At 46.0% G+C, this 26674-nt stretch overlaps 1 protein-coding gene and 1 long non-coding RNA gene across 2 annotated transcripts in view; one reads left to right on the top strand and one right to left on the bottom strand.

Moving 5' to 3' along the window:
• LOC140600026 (uncharacterized) overlaps positions 1 to 7391 on the top strand; it is a 114596-nt gene extending 107205 nt beyond the window's left edge. The window contains exon 4 of the long non-coding RNA XR_012003222.1: positions 6131 to 7391. This is a non-coding gene — a long non-coding RNA (uncharacterized lncRNA). The remainder of the gene's footprint in view (positions 1 to 6130) is intronic.
• A 15693-nt stretch (positions 7392 to 23084) lies between these two features.
• The window catches only part of APOB (apolipoprotein B), a 37279-nt gene continuing 33689 nt past the window's right edge, over positions 23085 to 26674 (bottom strand). Inside the window, exons 27-29 of the mRNA XM_072767603.1 lie at positions 26274 to 26388; positions 25989 to 26172; positions 23085 to 25025 (exon numbers count right to left, since the gene is read on the bottom strand). Of these exons, the coding sequence (XP_072623704.1) occupies positions 23382 to 25025; positions 25989 to 26172; positions 26274 to 26388 (1943 nt within the window). The 3' untranslated portion in view covers positions 23085 to 23381. The remainder of the gene's footprint in view (positions 25026 to 25988; positions 26173 to 26273; positions 26389 to 26674) is intronic.

Below are 26674 nucleotides of genomic sequence, written 5' to 3'. Positions count from 1 at the left end.
TTTGAAAAATTACTTAATAACTAAGTTACTGTAAATTTGAGAAATTTTTGAAATAAATGCATATGTTTTAGTCACAGTAGTCATCAGTAGGCATTAAAAAAGTAGTTTAAAGTTTATGTGAAGTAAGACATACTAAGGCTTCAGGTATTAATGTACGAACAACCTCATGGCCCCTTGTTACAGCTCTGAGATATAATAAGATCCCAGGCCCATAGGATAAGGACCACTGTTCTGCAGGAAATGAAAAACGGGCCTAATGTAGAGATGTAGATGGAACTGGAAAGAAATTGTGGCTGGAAATGCCTGCCAATGGTAATGGATATATCTGGAGGGTAAAAGAGAGTCATTAACTGAGACCCATGACAAATTTCTGTGTGTTATTTTATATTTGCATTTAAAAGTCATCATCCTGGGCTGTGACAGAGGGGTGTGTTCAATATAGAATTTCTGCTTTGCCTGAAACACTGGCTTTTGGCTGTAAAAGTAACACATTGTCAATTGTCTGTATTTTGGCCTTCACACTGCATTTCCTTCCCTGCTGTGAGGCAGTAACCAGCCACATACCTCCTCTCAGCCTGCTCTGTGTTCATCAGAAACCTGCCTTGTCTCTCTCTCAGAACAATGACCATTCTGCTAGGCGGAGGCCTGACATTCAAGGCCCTTTGCCAGCCAGAGGCTTCCACCTGTGGAAAATGGCCCACACATTTCCTGGGAGAAGGACAGAAAGCAGTTCTGACTTGTGGAGCATCTTTGAATCACCAGTGGCCCAGATCAGCGCTTGTCATCATGGTGACAGGCTTCAGCCAGGACCCTGTGGGCACGGGGTGGCCAGCAGAGGGGTGGATGGAGAGCCAATGGGCATGGCCTCCAGCAGTTGAGACCACACCTTTTGAGGTTATGCTTGAGTTCAAACCTCTAGTGCATCGCTTATTAACTGTGTGTCTTTGGACAATTTGCTTAATCCCACTGTGTCTCGGTTTCCTCATTGTAACAGCACCAACTTCAGAGGGTTGCGGTGAGCATTAAGTGAGAAAATACAGGCAAAACGCTCCTCCCCGTGACTGCTCCCTAGCATGTGCTTGGAAAACATTAGTTTCATTAGCATCAACACCGCAGGTGCTATGGTCGCACTCCGCCTGATTTTTAAAATCTGGTGTAAGCAATGCATCGAGGCAGGGAAAGCTCGCCGCATGCTTTAAATAGCCTCTGGGAAGGACCTGTCACGTTTTGGAGATGCCCGCCAAGGAACATCTTATTTCCAGCCAAGCACCCTGTTCGTCCAGCTACAGAGTGTGGCCTATTTATCTGAGACGAAGTCACCCCAGCCCCATTTTTCATATTTACTTCTCAAGACGTGCAGCCAGCGGAGGAAATTAAGTTGTGGCTTGGTTGCAGCCCAAGATGCAGACATTCTCCTTTTGATAGGCGCATCCGCCCTTCCAGTGGCCCCGGGAAACTCGCAGGAATGGAGAATCACTTACGGTCACTGGAGGAACTGATACCCTTTGAAAGACGGTTGAGAATAATGCACATGTCACGTGATATCGGCTGCCACAGAATGGAAGGAACAAACCAATTAACTGATGGAATGTGGAGCATCTAGGGGAACTGCAGGGGCTCTGAGAGGCCAAGGAAAGCAGCAAAGTAGGTCCCCGCGTGCACAGGAGTCAGCTCCCGGTGCTAAGTGCGGTCAAAACTAAAGCTGGGCCAGTGGCTTTGACTAGCTCCAGGTCATCCTTCCAAATTCTCAAGGACCTTAATTTCTTTTTTAGGAGGCCCACACCCCCCCTTTGAACCCATAAGCTCCTATATCAGAGTCCAAACACCAAGCCCAAATTTCTCCCTTTCTGGAATCTTCAGTTGCCACTTTGCTGTCATGCTGCCTTGTGTGGCCACTGTGCCCGGATCTGCCTCTTCTGTTGAATTCCCAGCTCTGCTGAGGACACCAAGTCCTACCAGACCTGTACCAAGCAAGTCCTTACCTGGGGCAGAAGTAGATTTTTAGGGGGTGCCTCATGCACCAAGTGAAGTTTCTTTGGGAGAGTGTGTAACCATCGATTAGCAATGTGTGCTATGGACAAGGGCGTATACACCTAGGCTCATCAGACACTAGTGCACAGTAAGGGATTTAGAAATGTTTGTAAACCAATAGCTAAATGAAGAGGAGGTACAACAGACTGGGCAAGTATCTTCCTGAAGCTCACATAGGCAGCCTGTTGTAGAGAATGGACTAGAAAGCTTTCTTTGGCTTGGCTGAACCTGAACTCTTCCTCTATGTATCAGTTTGCGCTTGCCCTGGGCTCAAAGTATGGTGGCTGTGGGAGGCCATCAATGAAAGCTGTACGGGGGATCTGGTAAAGGCCAAAGCTCTTTCTCCAGCTCTTGTTTGACCTGGTCAGAAGCAGATGCGCCTGGAGCCAGCCTGAGGAAGAGCCCTCAGCTGAAAAGAGATAGACTTCTCTGCGAGATGCCTGGTTTCTCTACCACTCAAACAAAAATCTGTTGCAACTTGTGACTGGGGATTGCTAGTCACATATATTCGCCATCTAGAAATTATTTGTTAATCAATGAGTGTGCTTTTTTTTTTTGGTATGTTGAATCACATCTGGAAGTGATCTATCCCCATAAACTGAGGCTCAGGAAGATGATTAAAAAATTCTGATTGTGCCCAAATGAGTACGGTAATGTTTCATAAGGAGCTGGGTCTTGCGATGCCTGTGAGGCATGCTCTGGAATCCTCATAGTTGGGACTTCACTTGGGGCAAAGGGACAAAGGGAGGATTGCGGAGGGGCCGGTTTAGTTTGTTTCCCAGCCTCGTGTGGGCGAGTAATCCCCTGCTCCCTGCTTGCCTTCCACCTGTCTTTCTGGGGTCTAATTTCCATTGCTTGATTGATTCTCAAACATATCACCAGCCTTGTTTCCCAGGGCAGAGGGAAGGCGGAGAAGAGAACGTGGTTGTCACAGCGTTGGCATCTCACAGAAGCACTGTGAGATTCCCAGGAAGTGGAGATTACCACCCGTTTTCACCCTTGGAGAGGTTATGATGATTTAGTCTTTTTGAGCTTAAAATTTCACGTGACTCACACAAGGTCATAGAACATGCCAGCTGCCTCAGGGCTTGTTGGCAGGACCTCTGTCCTGTCACTGAGTAAGTGGAACCATGCTAACCAACTTCCCTTACAGAGGGTGCAAATGCAGAGTGAAAGGCCTGGGTGTAGCTTGGCTTGCTGTCCTGGAGATTTTGCTACATGCCATGACTTAGGAATGTGCCCCAGAGTCGGAAGAAAGGGCCCCTGCCTGGGCTCTCCTACCTCATATTGCCCTGTGTCCTCCTTGTGGGTCTAGGGAACCTGACTACTTGCATGATTCCAAGGGCCAAGGAGAAGGGCCCTGGCCTCACCCTCAGCCAGGACAACAGCCTCATTAATCAGCTGCTGGTTGGACTCCATTTACTTCAGCATCTTCTTTTGGGGGCGGGTGGACAGCTCTCTGGGTCCCTCAGCATTTTTCTGTCCTTTGGCCTCCTTCCAAAGAAACTCAGCCCACTGAAGACTAGAAGGAGGAGGAGATTTTCCCAAGGTCTCATGGGATGCAGGGGGGCAGAACTAAGATCTGAAATAGGACTCCTGCCCCTACCCCACTTCCATATTTCCCAAAACCCTTCTATTTGCCAGATGGTAAATGCACATTTTTCTTAAGCCCCCTGGACATCTGATAAATCAGGTGGCGCCATGACTTTTTCGTCCCCCTGAAAGTTATTGCCCAGGCGTTGGAAGACATAACTGAATTAAGAGCTAGAAGCAGGCAGATCCTGAGAGAGAGAGAGAGAGAGAGAGAGAGAGAGAGAGAGAGAGCTGCGACCACAGTAATAACGAGAGCCAACAGCTCTGGGAGGAGAAAGGAAGCAACGCTCACTCACCTCAGCAGATTGTGGGGCATGAGGTCCTCAGCCCAGATTTACACTTAGTCCTGCCTATTTCCTGTGAAGCCCTGAGGTGTCACAAGCCCTGGGATGCCTGTCTTCTTGGCTGGGCTGGACATTTTGGGCTTTTCTTGGTGTGGCATGAACAAAACATGGTGGGAAGCCTAAGAGTCGGACAAAAAAACAAAACAAACTAAACAGAAACAACTCTTGTCACTCATTAGAGAATACTTGACAAATGACCACCTTATTCTGGGCATTGAGATCACAGGGTATATAGTTCCAGCCTCAGAACAGGGGTCATTTCAATAGAAATGCTCTACATTGTGCAAATTCGTGATGTTACTGAGGGGGATGGAAGGTACTTGAGGAAGTGGCAAATCTTACAAGGTGAGTCAAAGTCAAAGCCATGGTTTCTTCTTGTTTTTTCCTTCTTGTACTGCACTCAGTGCAGGATGGGGAGAGAGCAAAAGTGTAGTTCTGCTCAGCAGGCTTTGCAGGAAGGCTTTCTCCCACTGGCCGTGCCTGAGGCTCTCTGGTGTCCAGCTGGTTGTCGGGCACGGCGACTGTGGTCTAGCACGTGGAGGTCTCCCCCCGCCCCTCTGCCCCTGAACTGCCAAGTTGGGTGGCAAGTCTAGGGGAGATTATCCCCATCCTAGAGAAGACTTGGGGGTCTGAGAGTAGTTCCAGGGTCTGCTCTACACTGGTCCTCCATCCAGTGAGGAATACACCATCAGCTTAACACCCACAGCTTGGGTGAAGCTCTGTAAATCCCTTTCTTGGGCTGAGCATTTTTGGCCGATTTTGAGCTTTAAGTAATTTGGAAATTTGGTTTGGAGCCAATAGTGGGCCTTCATCTAAGCCTCAGGGCTGCATATAAAGTATCCATCTCCTTGGGCTAGGGACAGCCGGTGTGCAGATGTTGCTCCCCTGCTCTGAGTGGCTTGCAGGTGCAAGGGGACATGGAGGTAAGCAGCAGGGATGACTCAAGCCAGTTCCCTGGAGGCAGGAGCTATCCAGAAAACTGGTTCCTTACCTCATTTTCTTCAGTTGGCACAAGAGGGCAAAAGTACAGAGGTGATGGGTGGTGAAAGGGTCTGAGGGGTCAGGAAAGGAAAGGGTCTGAAACAGAGACCTTGCCTTCGTTTAGCTGCTTCTGCTGACAGTAAATGCATTCAATATGTGTATGGGCTCAGTACTTTTTGCCTGGTCCTGCACTGGGTGTGGAGATGCTGTGGGACATGGTCCTTGCTCACAGAGAGGGCACAGGGCTCTTTCAGGCTATAGGCAGGTAGGTGGGCCCAGTTGAGAGTGGCTTGGTCCAGTGGTGGCACCTCTAGTGAACAAGTCCTGGGGATCAGAAATTTGGTTGGAAGTTCTGTCCCCCAAATAGCCCTGTGGGTCTTGGCAGTCCCTATACCTTCCCCTTATCAGAGTCACTTCTCAAGTTCCCAGAGGCCACTCTACCTGGAATGAAACAGAGACAGCACATGTACAGCTAAAAGTGCATTTCCCCATGAGTGAGGATCATGGGCCAGTCTTTGGATGAAGTTCTTTAGGTGGGGTGGGTTTTTTTTTTTTTCAGGGTATCCTACTAAAATGAGACACTCCATGGAGAAACCCAAGCCTGATGCCTGTGCTGGGAGGGAGCACTTTCCCCAGCAGAGACCACAGCTGCCACTATGCCTACCATCTCAGACACTATAGGCCTTTCTTTGGAGGCTCAGTTTCTCTCCTGGCCATGAGAGATTAGATTTCTTTACTTTAGTGAACAAGTTTAAGTTAGAAGGAATATGAAAGGTTCTAACACCCAAATACCTTGTAGAACAGAAAGGGAGTTTGCAACAGTAATAGGAGAAGTCACAGAGGCCAACAACCAAAATGTCATTGTGTTACTTGGGGATAAGGGGATGGCCTTATAGGCGGAGGTACTCCAGACGGAATCAAGAGATTTTCTTGTTTTGTTCTCTCCTAGAAGGGCGTCTGGCACATAGCAGATGTTCATTACGTGTTTGTTGGATGAGCAAATTGCAGCCCATCTCCACTCCTGGGCCTGTCTAGGCACCATATTGACTCTGGCTGAAGTGGGAGGCTGAGGGAGCCCCCCATTTGTGCTCACATCAAGACATGTGGGCTGACCTGCCAAGGAATTCATTTGAGAGCAAAGTGCTGTGATGCATTCTTGGAAATTTCTGTCACTCTTACAGGAAGACCAGCCTCCCTGGGTGTCTCTGAGCACCTCATAGAAAGCATCAGGCTAAGTGAGGAATGTCGTAGCCCCTCACCAAAGCTGGTACCACACTGGGGCTCACCTGGAGCTGCTGGAACCAGACCCTCCTCATTCCCTCTGTGATAAGAAGCTGAATATGTAGACTTACTGGAAGCTTGCAGACTGCGGGCAATACCACCTGCCTGCCCGTAACGGTGCTACTGCTCTTCTAGTTGAGGTGACATCTATCAAGCAGAGCACCAGTGTGTGCTAAGTGCACCAAGCTAGGGTTACAAAGCCCTTGCTCTTGGCCCTCCTTCTCAAGGGGCAGTCATCTGACCATTGTTGCTGAGCTCCTCTCTGCCTCCACATATCAAGTAACACAGCCCTGGATTTCAAGGGAGCAGCTGAAGGCAGAATGGAGCAGGAAGGAGAATTCCAGAAGCAGAGGCTGGCAGTAAGCCTGGAAAGGAGGATCTCTGGCAGCTAAAGGGAGGTACCAAGAGGGATGAGCTGGCGGTATGTATGAGGCGGGGCACCTGCTCGTTTGTGTGTACATACATTCCTGCAGATGTGTGTATCTGTGTGTGTGTGTGCACGTGCATGTGCCTGGTGTCTCTCCATAGACACCTGGCAGACCTGGTATTAAAAGATAAACTGAGTATTTGTCGTTTCTAATTGCTGAGTAATATTCCATTGTATACATAAACCACATCTTCTTTATCCATTCATCTTTCGATGGACACCGAGGCTCCTTCCACAGTTTGGCTATTGTGGCCATGGCTGATAGAAACATCGGGGTGCAGGTGTCCCGACGTTTCATTGCATGTGAATCTTTGGGGTAAATTACTCAGCAATTAGAAATGACAAATATCCACCATTTGCTTCAACGTGGATGGAGCTGGAGGGTATTATGCTGAGTGAAATAAGTCAATCGGAGAAGGACAAACAGTATATGTTCTCATTCATTTGGGGAATATAAATAATAGTGAAAGGGAATATAAAGGAAGGGAAAAGAAATGTTGGGAAATATCAGGAAGGGAGACAGAACATAAAGACTCCTAACTCGGGGAAACGAACTAGGGGTGGTGGAAGGGGAGGAGGGCGGGGGGTGGAGGGGAATGGGTGACGGGCACTGAGGTGGACACTTGACGGGATGAGCACTGGGTGTTGGTATGTTTTCTGTATGTTGGTAAATTGAACACCAATAAAAATTAATTAAAAAAAAATAAAAAAATAAAAAAAGTGAAAAAAAAAGTTAAACTGAGGCATACTAAAGATTTTAAAAGTTTATACGAACGAAATCAATTCAAATTGGGCAGTGCCAAACCAGAAGCACTTAGAACCACTCCACTGATAGAGCTAGGAGCAAGACTTTTGTAGAGAAGACCTGGAAGCAAAGCAAGGACATGATTTGATTGGTAATAGCTGAAGTGGTTGCCTTATTTGGGAAAACCCGGTTGTTTGTGATTGGTTTTTCCTTAGGTTTCAATTTTTTAACCCTGAGGCATTTGCAGGCTGGTTTTGGTTTTCCTGTGTAAGCTACTAAGGCATTTGAACCACCTGAGTCTGATGACTTCCATGCTTACGTCATTTAAGATAGGCACTTCTGAGTTCCCGTGTCCCCTGTGCACAAATGCAAAGGGCCAGGTGTCAATGTAAAGAATGTGCCCACAGCCCACCTGACGTGGTCACTGACCAATCAGAATGGACACTGTCAGTAACACAGCAGCACTGCAGTGTTAAGGGGAGGCCCACGGCCCCCTGGAAGGGGCTACGATGACTGGGGCAGGGGAGGGGACATGTGGGGGGCTTGGGCCAGTGCCTGTGTACCAACTGGTTCAGATGGATTTCAATATTTTAATAACTGGTATAGCTTTCTTTGTGCTCATGGGAAGAACATCAGTTTTGCTGTCCCTCCAAATCAAGGTAGGTGAGTGATTAGGGAAATATGTTCTGGTCACCGTGAGTTTGATTTTCACTAAAGGGAGTGACAGGATCAGATTTCCATGTTCGAAAGGACACTGTTGGCTCTAGATAAGTTATTTAGCGCCCTCGGAAAATTGGGATGACCACGACCATACCTACCTTTCCGTCAAGTTGGTGTAAAGACAAAACGAGATAACATTCGTACAGGGTGCTGGGCATGGAGGAGTTGTTAATACCACTGGTGTCATCGTTGTTATTATAAAAATGACATAGTATATGTTACCAGGTATGGTTTTGGAGGCTACACAGATCTGAATTTTAAGATAACTTAAGTAACTTTGCTGTCGATAACTTGTTTAAGTGAAGCTACTCAGCCTCTCTGAATCTCAGTTTCCCCATCTGTGGTCCTCACTAAGACCATAATATTTTATCATGGGCTTGTTCTAATCCTATTAACTATGCCCTGCACAAAGGAAGTAATTATAGGTGAGTCCTGTTATTATTGGGAACGGAGGGACGCATCCACTGTTAGTCAGAACCTGAAGGCCTTTAGAAATCACTGGGTTCAACGATTTCATTGTACAGATCGGACAGTCGTGGTCTGGAGAAGTGTGACATGGGACTCACCTCAGGCCTCCTTGGGGGCAGCAGCCTGAGGAACCCACTGAGGCATCAGGCCTGTGGGCCTCTAGCGGGAACAGCCTTCTTCACTTTGCTGAGCCTGCGTTCAAAGCTGTCCTTTGGACTTTGTGAGACGTTGGTGCCATTTACACTTTCATTATTTCAATAAATGTGTGGATCATTGTTCCCATTCTCTACGTACCCTCCCTGGAACCCAGGCTCCTAGTGACTTTACGGGGAGGGGTGGAGGGAGGAAGTCATCACTGGGCTCCTTTTCTGCTGGGTGCAGCAGTGGCCTGGCTGGCTTGTGTAGGTCCGTTGGCTACACTGGTCCCATCACCTGCAAAATCTCCTCTCCACATTATGAGGCCTGCATAGATGCTGCTGCCTTTAAGTTAGTGGCAGAGGAATAAACTGAGGCAAGACAAGGCCTCCCTGGATTCTGCATTTTCGAGGGAAAACCTTTTGAGGGTTGGTGAAGGAGGTAGAGGCCAATGGCCCATGAAGTGTTGAGTTGGTTCTCAAGGAATAGCGAGTTTCTGAAATTAGATCATCGGATAATAAAAATAGCAAGAATGTATATAGCATTTCATTGTGTCAGACACTACTCTGAGCAGCTGACACGTATCCTTTTCATGAGAATTCTCTAAGGTGGGTACTATTATCATCCCTATTTTACATATGAGGAATGGAGATACAGGCCAGGAGGGAGCCAGAATGAGATCCAGGTGGCTGGGCTCTGGAGCCTTTTTATTCTGTGGCCTCCATTGGAAGATAGGGTTCAAGGACAAAGTGCTTCTTTCCCCTGGGGGACATTGGGGCTGAATGCTGAGAAATTCTAACAAACAGTGGACATTTCTCCCAGCAAAGAGAGAAGCCCTCGAGCTTCACGGCGTGGCTGGGCCACTTGGAAAGGCACTTGCTCTGCATTCCATGGTGGCCATGTGCAGTTGCTGGGAGAGCCTCTGGGGAACGTCATTAATCATGATGTGGCCCCTCGTGGGGACCGGCTGCACCTCACACAGCCTCTCCCCTCTCACTAGCTAAATCCTTACAGAGAAAGGGACCATGGCTTTCCTTTAGTGGGTAGGCTCCTGGCAATCTTGAGGTGTGTAGTTGGGACCAATTCTGCCCCAAAGTCATCTGTAAGGTTTTGCTCCCACTCCCCCATCACTATTACCCTCATCAAGAGCCTGAGCTCCAGTAGTGGGCTACAGAGGGGATCAGGTATGTGAAACCCAGGCCTGGCCACACAGCCAGAAGAGAGGGCTGATGCCTCAGAGGACAGGCTGCAGGTTCAAGACTTCCCAGAGGAAGGGGATAGACATGATGTGGCATGTTGCTGGGAAACAGGGGCAGAGAGGGGTGCTGCTGGCAAAGCAGGAGGGCTGAACCGCACCCTCTGGCACAGGCTTATTCTTATTTTTTCATCTCGTGTGCTCAGTTCACCCTGGCCTCTCTGGTACCCCATGAGGCAGGGCCCCCCAAAGCACATGGTAGGCACTTGAAGGAACAAAAAAATTAAAGACAAGTAACCAGATGGCTCCCTACCCTGAACTTAGTGTCCCAGCAGAGCACCTGGAGCAGAAGGCTGGCCAAGCCTGGATGACTTTGGGGTGGGCTTCACTTTGCGTTAGGTGTGTATGTCCTCAGCAAGCACTCTCTGGATTGGTATCTGGGGGAAGCTGGCCTGCTCTGGTGATGCTGCATTGTCCTCCAGCATCCTGCACCCCCAGCCTAGGGGCCTGGTCTGAGGCCCTGGAGGGCCCTCAGCCCCCTTCCCCCACCCACATCCTATCACACCCCCAGGCAGGAAGGGGGAGGTGCAGGCAAGTGTCAGCTGGAGGTCTCAGCCCTGACCACACTGACCTCAAAGCAAATGCATGGCCAGGCATTTCCTGGGAGCCTGACCATGGAAGGAAGAAGGCCTCTCTCTTTTCCTCAAGGAAAGACCACAGAAAATTCAGGGTGCCATCTGTCCCCTTCCCCTTCAGAGCCTGGAGGCATCTGGGGGAGGGGCACCATTAGGATTTGTGTATCCTGAGGAATTTTCACTTTGATTTTCTACCTGTGGGCAGCCGGGAGAGCCGGTGAGGAGTCCCTGTGCCAGTGGGCCCTGGGTTCCTTCCATCCTGGCCCTGGGCAGGCCTGAGTCCACCCTCACGGGGCCTGCCCCAGCCAAGGCGGTGGCAGGGGGAGGGAGCAGCTGGGTTCTCAGGGGTCCACGGGCTTGAATTGCAGCCTCTCCTGGGGCTGTCATGTATTCTCACCTCCAGGTCTTTATTTTGTTGAGAACGGCTCACATTTAGCACTTAATTCAACAGCCATGGAAAATACACTCTTTTTTTTTTTTCCTTTTTTCATCTTTTTGACCTAAGATCATGTTGGTGCCAATTTCCTTTAAAATAATTCATTACCTGCAGGCCATTGGCGTGAAATCCCAGCGGTAGCCCCCACCGACCCTCTGTCTGTAATTCCAAGGCCTCCCCTCGCTCACCCTCCCCTCGGGGAGCCTTGGCCTCTGTGTTTATACACTAATGTTTTTTCTCACACATTCATTGTGCGGCTTTCCTTAATTTGGTGTCTCACCGGGCGCCAGCAGGAGGCCACTCAAACATTATGTCAGTGATCTCAAAATTGAACCCCAGGGCTTTCTTCTGCCAGCGGCCCGAGCAGATGTGTGGCACACTTTATTAACTCAAGTACCCGCGAGTTGAAAATTTCATTAGTTTGAGGGGAGGGCTAAGTCCCATCCAGAGACCTGGTCTGGACAGATTCTTTGTGTCAACCTGACCCCTAGCAAAACGGATTATTGTTCTAAGTGAGACAAGTGACCTAATGTTCTGCCTATTACGCACACATGGTCTGTAACCTTTTAAAATATGAGTGTGGGAAAACAGCGCCTTCTGCACATCCCTGACCACAAATTCCTGACAGGTGGCAGCCAGGCTCTTAGCAACCCACAAGGGGCCTGGAATCATCCCGGGGCCACAGCAGTCCCCTTAGGCCAGGTACGGGCCAGGTCAGGAGCCTTCCGGCTGTGGGAAGGAGCCCTCGGAGGCAGAGCCTCGGCCTTCAGTGCCACCCTGCGACAGGCCAGGGTGCAGCCTCAGCCTGGCGGTGAGCTGGGAAGGGCTCGAGGGCAGCCCACCTCCCCTGCCCTCACGACGTGGGTCGTAGGCTTTCCAGCAGCCCCGGGGCCGTAGGGAGAGGGGAAAGCCTTTGCCATGGATACTGGAGATGAACGCGAAACACTGGTTTGTTTGTTATAAGAGGAGAGGCTACCGAGGCTCCCTGATGAGTGTTGGGTGCAGCCACATCTCTGCCGAGAACACTCTGGACAAACCCACCTGCTCCCCTGGTCCCCCTTCTCTCCCGCTGTTCTGAGCCACCTCATGTTTTGCCTGCTGGGCACACATGGTCTGTAACTTTAAAACATGAGGGAAGAAGGATAGCACCTTTGGCCACATCCCTAACCACAGATTCCTGTCCTGTAGAAGCCGGGCTCTGTGGGGGCGAAGGAAGGACAATGCTCAGCTGAATTCGGTGACCTCCTGCGGCCTCCCCAGCAAGGTCTCAAGCTGGGGCCTAGGGAAGAGAGAGGTGCTCTGACTGTGGCCTGGGTGTATGCAATGGTAGGGGGCAAGTGGGTGGATATATCGCCAGGTTGGCCCGGGAGGTACCATGTCCATGGAATGTGTGGCTGGAAGTGAAAAGCATTTATAACCAAGGCACTTGGGTAGAGCCCTCAAGGGAGAAGGGCCATAGCAAGGCTTTAGCAGACCAGAAGAATGTGCTGAGGAGGGTCCTGAGTAGGAAGGGGAGAAGGTGTGGGTCTTGACTGAGTTTTGGTGGTGCTAAGTGATGGCTGTGATTATCCATAGCATATTTGCTCTGGACTGTGCTTGGGGCTCAGATATAGCACAGTTAGTTCTTAGGCTCAGAGAGATCTCCATTTAGGTCTCCATTGGGGCCATTCATGGAGATGCGCCCTTTGAGGATCCCAGCTCCCGTAGCTGCACAGCAATGCCTAGAGACCTAGGGACACGGTCCCCAGGCCTGGGCTCCGCTCTCCCCAGAGTCTCTGTGACCTGGCCTCCCAGAGAGCTGAGGAGAGGGCTGCCCTGGCCCCTACCTTCTGACAGACACAAAGCAGAGCTGGTTGTAAAAACTTAATTAAATGAAATATTTTAACAAGAAATTCCAAGAACAGAATGCCCTGCTCGTAAGCAAGCCCTCACAGAAATAAAAGCTGACAGGAAGCGTGTGTTCTGTCTGACAAGAGAAAGTTTCTGCAAGAATCAACATGGTGCAGAGAGTTGGCCTGAGCTGGACGAGCAAGTGAGCCAGGATGGTTCCTGAAGTGAGAACCTAGAAGGGGAAGACTCTGGAGAGGTATGGACTCCTGACCATCCCTCATCCATTCAGTGTATCTTCGTTGAGCATCTATCACGTGGCAGGTTGTATGCAAGCCTGAGTGTGCGATGCTATCAACATTCACTAGATGTTTCTGTGCTCCTGTGAGAGGGATATTACAAGATGAAGAATGGGAATCTCAGGGAGGTGATATGACTTCCTAGCCTGAGGTCGGACCTGGGACTGGAACCTAGTCCTTTTGATTCCCAGGTCCAGGCTCACTCTTTTTTTTTTTTTTCTTTTTTATAAGATTCTTTAAAATTTTCTTTATTCATGAGAGATATGCAGAGAGGCAGAGACAGGCAGAGGGAGAAGCAGGCTCCCTACAGGGAACCCAATGCGGGACAGGATCCCAGGACCCAGGGATCATGACCTGAGCCTAAGGCAGACGCTCAACCACTGAGCCACCCAGGTGTCCCTCCAGGCTCTTTCTGACCCAAAGTGCCCTTTCCACCACAATGGAATTGCTGGATGGCCAGAAGCAGGGCCACATCTAGGGCTGGAGGATGCCACTGTACCTTCCCTTGGGGGAGCACAACCAAAACTTCCTAGAGGTAGACTGAGGTTCCCTGCACCCCCACTCTGAGGAGAGGGCCCTCAGGCTGTGTCCAGCAAGGAGGGAGCATCAGACCTGGTAGAGAACAGTGGGCCTCCAATGTGGGCACACAGATGATCAAGGCAAGGATGGTCCGGTCGTGGAAGACTTCTGAAGGAGGTGGGACTTGAGAAGGCCTTGACTAGCTCCATAGTCAGTGAGGGTGCTCGAGGCACAGGAAGGGAGTGAAAAAAGCTCGGAGGTGGATGGCAAAGCATGACGTGTAGCCAAGGGGCAGGAGGCATCATGGGTGGTGAAAGTGGATCAGCTGACTGACTCTCCAAGGAAACCTTGCTCTCATGTTTGTGTCAGTGATGATGAGGTGACAGGAAGCATCTCTCACTCCCATATCAGCACAGGGCCTCTGTGAAGACAATGCACAAGGCTTGCAAACCAACTCACTTGATTTCTCTTAATCGATTATCCCTTGGTCTAGTATTTCTGTAACAATAGAACCAAATCCTTCTTGCTACGAAGATGGGTTTACTGCATACAGTCTTCTAGTGGCCTCAGCGGTACCTGGCTGAACCACACTCCATAAAAACCTTGAAATCTACAATGAACATTCATTTTAGGGACAATGGGTCACAGGATAAGAGGAAACTGCTTTACCAGAATATTCCCCATCAGGTTCTCATATATGATAAATTTTAAATATTCTTTGACTTATCAAAGTGAATACCCAAATTTAATTAAACCTAGTAAATGTGCATGTAAGCTGAGACAGGGCTGTGATTGGCTCAGAAATCAGCTTACAACCTAAGTGATTCTTAGAGTAGAAAATTGCCTGCAAATTCTGTCCCCTACCATCCCCCTCCTGTTTCCTTCCTTTAGAACCAGAAAGGGGATAGGCAGAGAATGTTCTATCAGGGGCTTATATCCACAGGACCCATCTCTTACAACAAAACCAAAGACTTTACTAATTTCCCCAGAGCAAGGCTTTAATCTTGACCTTTTAGGTGAAGGCCAGCACATGTGGGCCTCCCGTTACCAATCTACCTTGTCTCAGGAAAATTGTACACAGAGTTTTTGATAAATGGATTCTTTTAAAAGCATGGAAGGAGGAGGCATTGCCCTGTTTTATTTGTGAAAGGTGAAAAAAAAGTTTTTTTTAAAGCTGGCTGCATGCAGTTGGAGTCTGGAGCCTAAAAGGAAGACACAAGGTTTCCTAGTAAGAAGACAGCTTGTTTTTTCTTAAGTGAAAAAAGGTCAATGGACCTGTTGGTGATAAAACATAAGACCTCACCCTGGCCCTAGATAAAACCATGAAAGAGTCTAATCCTCACTCTACAGTGAGAAGAGTTGTCCTCTGTTGGTGAGGCAGACAGGGTTTGGGGACCTGGGGAAGGTTGACTGGGGTCACGCAGAGAGATAGACCTAGACAGACAGGAGCAGATGGTTCCCAGGACATTCATGTGTTAGGGGGCCCAAGGAAGGCGTGTGGGATGGAGCTCAACTGGTTTTTTCAGATATCAAAGAGGAGGAAGATCTTGAAGGCTGGAAAATGTGGGCACATCCAAGCAGCCAACACTTGGTTGCAGAGGGAGTTTTAGGCTTACATTCGGTGTATGTAGGATTTGCTTACAATAGGGCACACTGTGGTCATACTTAGAGACTCAGCGAGGATCATCAGGACACGTCTCCAGTTCACAGAGGCAGTGAGGTCAGCAACACAGATGGAGCAGAAGCCAGGCCTCCTGACAGCCAGGGCAGAGCTTCTGAGTAGAGACCTCTGCAGAAACTTCCAGCTGTTCCGCGGGCTGCATGGAGGCCTGGGAGGCCAGATTTCCACTGCAGTTTCCCAGGATCCAGTGGGGGATCAGGAGGGAGGATGCCAGTTCTTGGGGGGATGCAGGGAGTTCCAGGGCTGAGAGCAGTTGTTGAGGAAGTGGCAGGGGAGATCTCACCACCACCACCCTGAGCAGCCACTGGCAGCTCAGCCTCCTTGGAGGACATGGATAGTCTCCCTTTGAAAGACCAAAGTCAGCCTCATGGACCCTCAGCTCCTTCCTCCTCCCATCCAAATGCTTTTGTGAGAGGAAAGCCTCCAAGTACCACTTCTGTGAAATGGTTAGTCAGTCAACACACAGCACATGTCATGTTGAGTGAATTATCTTACAGGACTTCATAAAGGGAATGGTTGTTTCAGCAAACTCAGTGAACCCCCAGGAAGGGCTGGGCCCATCATCTTCCCAGCTGTCAGGTAAAACTTGGAAGAAAACTGAAAAGGCCCTAGATGAAGCCCATTGCAAATGGCCTGGTTGACTTCAGGGTTTGGTCTGGGGCAGCAAGAAATAAGAGACCAGTGCAAGCACATGGCCTGGGTGTGCTCTGGAGATGCTCAGAGAAGCCTTTGAGGACTGAGACATTTTTTGCTGGGTCTTGCGTTGAAAAATTTCTCTTGTGAGGATAAAAGAGAGCCAGTCATGGAGATAAGGAAGTACCGATAGTGCAGGAGGACCCAGACTAATTCAGTACATCTGAAGTGCATTACTGTGGAATTCCCATTTTGCAGAAGAAGAGACTGAGGATCAGAGAGGTAAAGTGACTCTCCCCTCTAGCTAGTCTCCCTTTCTCCCTCCCTGTCCCCATGGTCCCCTGCCCCCTGGATTTCTCAGGGTACCTGTTAGTCCTCCTCATTTGGCCCCCTCCCAGATTGAGGGCCTCCCCCAGCCTCCCCCATCAGTGTCCTGAGTGCCTAGGAGACTGCCTGGCTCAGTGAAGCGGCTTAATAAATAGCTACTAAAGATATGAGATGATTTTTCTCTTGAAAAGGGGGAATTTGTCCACACCCAAAATCCCAGGTTGATGCCATGAAGAGGAAAGAGAAACAAAAAATAAAGTGCTTAATATGTCCCGGGCACTTAAATGTTTGTCTTTTCCATCTTTTACATAAATAAATAATTAGCAACACAATTAAATCAACTAATAACATAATAAACACCCCCAAACTCATCAGCTCATGCAAGAATAAGAATAATGGGATAATTCACATCTACCACAATGTCCTCACCCATTGGGATGGCTAATGGTAGATGTCAGCTTGACTGGGCCAGTGGGTGCCCAGATATCTGGTTAAGCATTGGTTCTGAGTGTGTTTACAAGGGTGTTCCAGAAAAGATTAGCATTTGAATCAGACTGAGTAAAGTGGATGGCCTTCCCCAGTAAGAACTGGCACCATCCTATCTGTTGAGGTCTGAATAAAACAAGGAAGGATGAATTTGCTCCCTTTACTTGAGTTGGGACATCTGTCTTCTCCCACCCTTGGACACCAGTTCTCCTTTCTCAGGCCTTTGGACTCTGACCAGGACTTACACCATCAACCCCTGGACTTGGACATGACCAGCTGGACAACACCAGCCTTCCTGGTTTTCCAGCTTTTGCACATGGCAGATCCTGGGACTTCTTATCCTCTATTTTTTAGTCAATTCCCATAATAAATCTTTCATATCCTATTGGTTCAATTTTCCTGGAATACTCCAATTAATACACCCTTCCTTTCCCCTGTCTATCTCCCCCAGATATAACCTATCCTGAATCTTGAGTTTATCATTTCCTGTCTTTAAAACTATAATTCTAGAAAACAAATGTTTGCTTTTAGTTGATTTTAGCTTTTAGTTGATTAAAAGTGTACTGTGCTGCATTTAATCTTCTGGGACTTACCTTTTCACTCCATATTATATCTGTGAAATCCCTTTACATAGTTGTGTGTAATCATAATTGTACATCATTCATTTTTACTTCTGTCAGTATGACACTCTTAATTTTTCCACTCTCCATGTGCCAGGCACTTGATATACATTCCCTCATTTTCATCTTATTTTTATTTTTATTTTATTTTATTTTATTTTATTTTATTTTATTTTATTTATTTTAGAGAGAAAGATGGTGAGAGTGAGAGCGAGCAGGAGGGAGGAGGAGCAGAGGGAGAGGGAGAAGCAGACTCCCCACTGAGCAGGAAGCCTGTTGTGGGGCTCCATCCCAGGACCCTGAGATCATGACCTGAAAACGATCATAACCAAATGAGCCATCCAGGTGCCCCTACATTCTCACACTTAATATTCATTACAACCCTATGAATAAAAGGAAACCATTTTCTACATTGCTCAGAGTGGCTCAATCTATTCTTTCATGATTTCTATCTATCTATCATCTATCTATCATCTATCTATCTATCTATCATCTATCTATCTATCTATCTATCTATCTATCTATCTATCTATATATCATCTATCTATCATCTACCTATTTATTTATGAGAGACACAGAAAGAGAGGCTGAGACATAGGCAGAGAGAGAGAAGCAGGCTTCCTGCGGGGAGCCCAATGATGGACTCGACCCTAGGGCCCTGGGACCACGCCTCATGCCAAAGGCAGACACTCAACCACTGAGCCACCCAAGCATCCCCATGATTCCCATTTTAAAGATGGAATTAGAAAAGCTAAGTAACTTTCCTGAGGTTACAGAACCCACAAACAGTGAAGCCTGAATTTGACCCCGATGTTTAGGCATTCTTCTGAAAAGAGGGAAGTACCAGCTGCCCCAGGATTCCCTACCTCAGCTAAGTAGAGCTATAGGTAGTACTCTGCCCTATTCTTACCGTTATTTCTATGATCTTCTAGTACATCATGCAATTCCAGAAGTGCTGTGATGACCAAAGGTCCCATCAAGCTAGCCCAGCCCTGCTATAAGTCTACTGGAGCTGTCTTGGCTGACCTCTGCTCTATAGGGACTAACATGACAGCCTGAATGGGTCCCACTTGATGCAAGAGTGGAGAAGGGATGGGGTGCACTTGCAGAGCCAGGAGGAGTTGATGGAGCTGGCTTATTCATTGATTACCCTTCCTTCAAACTACTCCCTAGGTTAGAGTCTCAACTCTGAATGTTCAGTATAGCTTAGAGCTGGTCCAGCACAGCCACAGCCCTACCCATAGCTTAAAAACAAGGGTGGGAACATGAATCTATGGCTCAGGGGCAAGGCTACCTCCAAGGCCTGAGTTATCCCTCTCTCCTGAAACTGGGCCTCATGGGGCTGGCCAAACGTGTACAATTTTTGATGCAGAGATCAGAGCTTAGTGCCTCGTGTCCCAGGCATCACTAACCTGAAGTACTGCTCAGAACTGAAGAGGGCATGAGCCAGCTTGTATAGGAGCAGATGGGCAGGGCCCTTTCTTCATAGAAACATGTGCACCTACCCCACTAACTTTTATGAGGAATCGGAATGTTATTTGTTGGTGACCACCCAACCATTGCACCAACAAATGGAGTACTCTGAGGGGAGTCGTAGCTGACCTCTTAATGTGAAACAACAAGATGAGGAGATGAGCTAAGAGGTAGGGTCTGTTTCTGCACATTTATCTCTGATTATTAGACACTTTTAGAGGGAACATCTGTTTGTCCCCTCTGGCTCCCATATTGCAGGTCCTATTTGAGGGCCAGCTTGGCCCTTTCTCTGACTGGATGGGGACTAAATCATAAATTAGAGCCAGAAGGGGGACCTAGAATAAGAAGTCAGAGGGGGCTTTGCTTATCTTACCAGTAAAGAGTCATTGGGCTCCTCAACTAGCCAGCCTTCCAGTGAAAAGCAAAGAAGAGGGAATTTGCTCTAAGTGTATCTGGTGGTGTTCACACCCAGTGAACCCATTTATTACAAGGCTTATTCTGGGGACAGCACCACTACTCCAGGCAGGAACTGAGGTTAAAACTAAAGCACACAGCTTGATCATGCTTCCAAAGCTCCAGGGACCTGGGCTGGGCTCCATTATTTCATTTCTCCTTTGGTTCGAAATGTTGGTCATTTGTTTTGTAGAAAGAATATCTGCATTTACTGTAGGCTTTTCCACATCACCTCACAGTATGTTTTTTTTTTAAAGATTTATTTATCTATTTATGATAGACACAGGGAGAGAGAGAGGCAGAGACACAGGAGGAGGGAGAAGCAGGCTCCATGCCGGGAGCCCGACGCGGGACTCGATCCCGGGACCCCAGGATTGCGCCCTGGGCCAAAGGCAGGCGCCAAACCACTGAGCCATCCAGAGATCCCCTCACAGTATGTTTTTAAAAGATGTATATATTGGCTCGATCTCAAGATAATATCTAATTAACTGTAGAAGAAAAAAATCCTCCTTGTGTTCTTGTTAAGTTTCTAAAGATGTTTATAAGGTAAAAAAATTAATGCAATATTTAGGTAAAATTCTCCTCTGTCCCTATTCCTTTGAATATTGTCTCTCTAGCCCACGTCTCCCACTTAATAGCCTGCTAGTAATTTCTGCTTGGACACATCACTGCAACTTGAAAGTTACTATAGTCCTTTTCCAGCTGTGATAGTCTATGAGTCCATGCCTTACATTAATAATCTGCCCCAACACATTCCTCCTGTTTCTATGGATGCCCCATAACTCTTCCCATTGTACAGGTTCAAAAATTTTTTTAACTCTCAAGTCAGCTTTGCTCATTCTTCTTTCTTGTTCTTCTGGTGTCTCTTGTACCCTCTCCAGTTCTTGGTTCTAGTGATTTACCGAAGCATCTCCCTTTCTAATAGCGTTTACATGCATCCCTTCTTTTCTAAACAATCATCCCCTTTGTTCTGTCAAATATGCCTTCATGATGCTTCTTATATCTCTGATCCCTCCTCACCATCCCCAATCACTACGACTTGGTTATGGCACTTAGCATCTTTTATTTGGAAGCTGGCACAGCTTTGTATCCATATTCATCCCATTACAATTTAACCTACATGAGTTGCCATATCAGTTTTCTTTAACCACAACTTCTATCACCCTTCCTGCTTCAAAACTTTCATTGGATGCCCTTCTCCGGCAAAGAAGGCACTTTCACTCTGACCTTTGAGATTTCTGCAATTCTGTCAAATCAGTCTTTCCAATCGTGTCTCCCCTTACTTTTCCTGTCTCTGGCCACTAGATGATCGAGTGTCTCTCATACCCACCCACCCATCTTCCTTTCCGTATGTTTTTCTTCATCTAGAGTGCCCTTCCTCCTTTATCACTTGTCAATGTGTCTTCAAGATTCATTCCAATGTTCTCCATGAAAACTTCTTGATTCTCATTCTTTCCTGTTATAAACATTCATAGTACTTTGTTTATACCCATCACGAGACACACATTCCACCTCTGATAGACAAAATGGACATGTATCTATGAACTGCATCTTATTGATCTTCGTCTCCTCTATAGAGCCTTTGTGTTTAGCATATAGAAGCATTTAATGAATGTTCATTGAACTAGATAGGTCTCCCTGCTTCTATTCCCCTTCCTTGCCATAAACTCTTTTAAATTGTCTCCTAAAAATCATGGCACTTTTTTCTTTTCTTTTTTTTTTTTAAGATTTTATTTATTTATTCTTGAGAGACAGAGAGAGAGAGAGAGAGAGAGAGAGAGAGAGAGAGAGAGGCAGAGACACAGGCAGAGGGAGAAGCAGGCTCCATGCAGGGAGCCTGACGTGGGACTCGATCCCAGGTCTCCAGAATCAGGCCCTGGGCTGAAGGCGGCGCTAAACCGCTGAGCCATCTGGGCTGCCCCCATGGCACTTTTTTTCTATACAACATTAAAGGTTGCAAAGCTCTTTCAGATCTATTATTTCAACTGATTTTTTATGAACATCCCTTCAAAGGCAGACAGTATAGATATCAGCCTCACTTCATAGTTAAGAAAACAGGCTCACTGAGGGGAAATAAGTAGTCCAAAGCTACAAGCGAGTAAGGAATGTAGCTGGTAATCGAACCCAGGGAAGTATCCTGATTTGTGGTAGAAGACCAAAGAAGAAATCAAGCAATGTTGAAGCCCTCCCAAGTATCCCTTTTTCCAACTTTACTGAGCATAATGAAGGTATTCTAAACCATCCAGGAGTGCCTCATAAAGCGATACCAGCGAGGGAACTGGACAGGTGGGCACTGTGTGATTACATGATCATTTCAGATTTAGGTCTTCTTATTCTTCCTTTCATGCCCCAGATACAGGTATCATTTCATGAACACCAGAAACCTTGGACTCCTCCTTTCCCTCCAAATTAAGCCATCACTCCAGGCTTCCTTTCTACTTGAACACTTAGTACAGTCTTGCTACTCAGAGCTCATCAGGGAAACTCTTGTAGTGCTATGCCTAGAACCACGCATGTGATGCCCTGGGCACTGGGCCTAATTTTCCTCCTTCTATCACATTTGGAACTGACCATTCATTTACCTACTCGCTCATTCACTCAACTATCTGTCCATTCATCTATCCATCCAACTGTCCATCTATCCATCTATTGATTCATTATCCAAGAGACTTTCAGAAAGAGATCCGTACACTGCCATGTGCCACTTCCCGATGACTATTGCTGGCTCCTCAGTTCCAAAGAATCCTGCTAAGGATTCAATAAGCTAATGTGTTTTTCTTTTCCAGGTAATGCTTGTGTTGTTTTTTTTTGGGGGGGGGGTTGTTTTTGTTTTTGTTTTTAACAGTGGCTTCACCAAGGGAATGTGAGGCTTTAGGAAATAATGGTGGAGGTTGAGGCATTTTTGGATAAGAAGAGTCATTTCCAAACAGACTTCGTATAGGACTTGGAGGGTGTGGTAATCTCTAATTTCCTATTCCCCAGAGGTTACACCTTTTTGTTTGTTTGTTTGTTTGTTATTCAGTGCCATTGAAAGAAAAAGTAGAGCTCACTTTCCCCAAGATATTAGTGATGTCTGTGCTGCACATGTTCTTTGCAGCCTTCCCTTACTAGAGGTCACCTCAGATGCTCTGACTGGAAGTTGCCAATGTTTAAAAATACAGCTTGAGGTGAGTGGCAGGGGAAACCCTTGGGTTTTGATTATACTTGGGCTTGTTAGATATTAAATTGGGAGCAATAAGGAAGCCCAAGAACATAAATGCATGCTTGGCCTCAGAAATGTTAGAATATATGTCCCCATGCTCCCTCTTTAACCCTTATTTTCTGTGCCTTGAATGGATCCTGGCTAAGCTGCAAGGAGACATCTGAGGTCCCTATTATCATGAAGCCCTTGAGGCCAGGACTTCCTAGCCATCTCTTCTTCATTCCTGGTAGGCTGAGTGAAATAAAGAGTCTGTAGAGAGCCTTGCTTAGAGAGGGCAGACTGGTGGGCGAGGAAGACTATGTGGCACCTGAAGACAAATGAGTTGGATCAAATTATGTGAAAGCCTTTGCAAATAGTTCTTCCTTTTCACTTGAATACAATCCCTGATATCAGTTACCTTTCATTTTTTTAGGTGGCAAAATATTTCCCTCCTCAATTTCTTCCTTTCTTCTTTTATTCTATTATCCTAAACTCAGTGTGTATTCTTCTAAAAGTGTTGCAATGCCAGAAAGTTGAATCAATACCTTCATTTTGCTACCTTTCAATATGAATGAACCAAACTGAGAGCTATGATACACAATAAAGAATTCATTTATTTGTTCTCCCTCCCCAAGTTTAGTACAAGAACTCAGATCCTGATTTTCTTTAACTTGCAAAAAAAAAAAAAGTTATTTCCCAGAGTTGAGAGACCTTTAGAGATCTTATGCCAGCTTTACTGCAGATCCAGTTCATACATGCTTCTGCCTATAGTTAGCTGCTTGCCATAAGGCTGGCTCAGTGTATGGTTTTATCAATACATACAGTTTGAATTTTCCCCTACTGTATGAAAGTTTAATTGGAACAGAAGAATAAATGAAATTGCTATAAGAATTATAAGGTGATAGTAAATTCTCCTGGAGAAACTTTTATGTAGGGGATCATGTTATTGACTGTGGCCGATTGTAGCTCTTTCAGTAATTCAGTGATATATCTCAGAAACATGTGGTAATTTTGAATGGACAGGTCAATCAATCTTTTGGACTCAGTAATGAATTTTTCATAGTAATCAGAGAGTTGGTCTAAAAAATCCTGTAGTTTATATCTGAACTGCTGGTGGTAGTCAGAAATGATTTCCTTCATTGCATTGGCCCAGCTTTTAATTATTTCCTGAGTGCTGGTAGAAAGCTCTGCAATCTTCTCTTTCCCCTTTCCATCTGCATCAATAAGGATGCTAAGGTATTCCTGAATATCTTTTTGCACAAACTGCTCAACTTTACTTGAGAGTTGGGAAACCAAGTCAGCAGTACTGACAGTGTATTTGGAGTGGAAGTCCTTAAGGACATCCACGAGGTTCTTGATCAAGCTGATAATTTCTTCTTCAAGTTCATAGTACCTCAATGTCCAGCTGACCACATTTGAATCAACATATTCTTTGCGAAGATCTTTTATGATCTGATGGAGCTGCTGTAACTGTTGAGAAGCTTCCTGAAGTTGGTTTTGAACAAGTTCATTAAACTTGCCAAAGTTAAGGTATAGGTTTCTTTTCAGGAATTCAAAAACATATGGAATATATTTGTTGAAGATTATGTTGATCTTGTGTTGAATATGATTAATGAGATAAGTAAATTTCTTCTCCTTTAAGCGTTGAATTTCTTCTTCTATGTTTTGGAAAGCTCTTTGTAAATATCTCTGAAGATCACTTAGCATCTCTGTAGTATTGATAGACTGAAGGTTATTAAATGCATCCTGTGGCTTTTGTGATAAAGATTTCAACACTCTCCCAAACTCCAAGATTACATCTATTAGTTTATAGCTCTTTGAATCAAAAGGGATTTTAATCTCTAGGTCCTTGATTAATTCAGATTTCTCCATCAGGTCTTGGAAATAGGAAAACAATATTTCGAACCCACTATAGATTTTTGAATATACCTGGGACAGCACCTGCCCTACTTCTTTCATGACCATAGTGCAGAGTTCATCTTTAGTGTATGTCCCGGGTTTTCCTGGAAGCTGGAATTTAGTGAACTTCAGGAAATCAATCAACGAGTCAATCTGATGACTGACTGTGACTTTGTATTCTTGAGTAACTCCTATTAATCTGTCAAACATGTCTTTCTGGAGTCCCTGGAAATCAGCTTGGTCTCTGTGAGCCAATAACATTTCTTGGTACAGATCCTGGGCCTTGTCCTTCCACTGCTGGTAGGTTCTAGTGGTACCTTTGGCTATGCTCTGGAACCCTAAATCTGCCTTATCAATCTTCTCCAAGACACTGTGATAGGCCCAGTCAGCGCTGTTCTGCAGACTTCTTCTCAGTTTTGAAGAAGCATCCGTCAGGTCGAGTCCTGTGTGCTCCTGGTGGTACTTGTTAGCATAGTCATAAAGGGCCCCTGTGGCCTTGGGCACATTGTCTTTGAGAGAGGTTAGTAGTTTAGATACTGCCTCTTCTTCCCAGCTGACTTTGATCTGATTTTTCTCATCAGATTCCCGGTACCTCCACTCAGTTTTGAATATGTTGAGTTTTTTATCTAGAGAGGACTAAAACCAGCAAACAAAACAAAACAAAACACACACACACACAAAAACCAGATGGAAAGAGCATGTTTTTCAATTATCCTGATTACATAATATACTACACTAAAACTTCATTAGCTGTTAAAAATCAAGATCAGAGGATCTTTCATATTCTGAAGGGATTTATCTTTCATATGTCAGTTCATGTGTTTGTCTTATGGTTAAACCAGTTCACTGTTGTTAATTTTTCTTTATCATTCGCCCCAGAAAGGATAAAATTATGCATGCCATTTACATAGTAACACTTAACATTAAGGCCTTGTTAGGACTGAAGATTAGAAGAGGAGGAAGAGGAGGGAGAGCAGTAGGGGGAGGAGAAAGTGGAGAAAGAGACAGGAGAAGACTAAATCAGAGAAAAGAGAAGTAGCAAAAAGGAATAAGTCCAGAGCCCATCGAGCAGAGACCTAGAATACCACTATGAGGAGCCATTCATTCTCAGATTTTAGCAATAGAACCTGCTTGCTTCTTCTTCTCTACTAATGGCATCTTTGATTTGGCCTGACAGAGCTTGTAAAGTACATGAGAGAAATCTGGCATATCTCAGTTAATGCTTCTTTTGCAAAGAAGAATTGTGAAGCCTCGAATACTCCAGAAGCCCCTATCTGAAAAATGTACTCAGCATATGGCAGAGTTTGCTCATGATTTAGGCGATGAGGCATAACTCTCACCATTCTAAATTTGCCATAAAGTAAAAAAAAATAATAATAGTGGAAATAGGATGTTATGGGTCCGGCAATACTTAAAATCAATAAAATCATGGTAGTACATTCTGGAGAGTAGTTTCTCAGACAAAAAGTTCAACGTGTTCATTGCTTGGTTTCATCTACTTTGGGAAAGGCTCAAGAGAATACTTTGCATTAAATTGAATTGATCTGCCCAAATTCTCTATTCGCTCTTGGGATGTGTAACCCATTAGATGGGACTCACCTGAGGGCGATAGTACAGGTTCAATTTTAAGGTACGGTTATTGTCTTCCACGTCGAAGGCCACAGTGCCTACGACTGGGGAGGCCACCAAGTAGGAGAGGTAATTCTTATTTAGTTGGTAGTGCAGATGGGCATCAGTGAATGTTGGGCTGGTGATGTCCAGGCGAATCTCTTCTTTCCAGTCCCTGAAAGCAGAAAAGCAGAGGAACCATCATGAAAGGGGTATCAAGATGGGAAAAATGACAATGATTTGAAAAGAGATGAGATTTCCATAAAAGTTCCATACTGAAGTCCTCGATATTTGTTATCTTCTTTATATTCTGCACTGATGTCACGGTGTGCAAATGTTCCCTTTGTCCTACAGACTAACATGCCATCTTCAATTTTGTGTGTTCCCACAACTGTAGAGGAGAAATGTTATATTTTATTAGATTAATAACTGCAGGACATAAATATTTTCATTGTAAAAACCAGGATTATTCCATCTTAACTACATGCTTCACATGTTTGAAACATGCAGCCCCTGTTTAACAAAAATAAATAGTTAGAAAGAGACATTATTAGCCCTACTATCATCACAGAAAAAAATTTTTTTTTCTTTAAATCTATTCCTCTGGAATGTCAGTAAATTTTCTACAGGGTGATTTTTACAGGTGGGGTATATATCCTTCTCTTTCTCTCTTTTTA

This window comes from Vulpes vulpes, chromosome 8, assembly GCF_048418805.1.
Source record: "Vulpes vulpes isolate BD-2025 chromosome 8, VulVul3, whole genome shotgun sequence".
Taxonomy (NCBI): domain Eukaryota; kingdom Metazoa; phylum Chordata; class Mammalia; order Carnivora; family Canidae; genus Vulpes; species Vulpes vulpes.
This window is presented reverse-complemented; position numbering and strand designations above follow the sequence as displayed.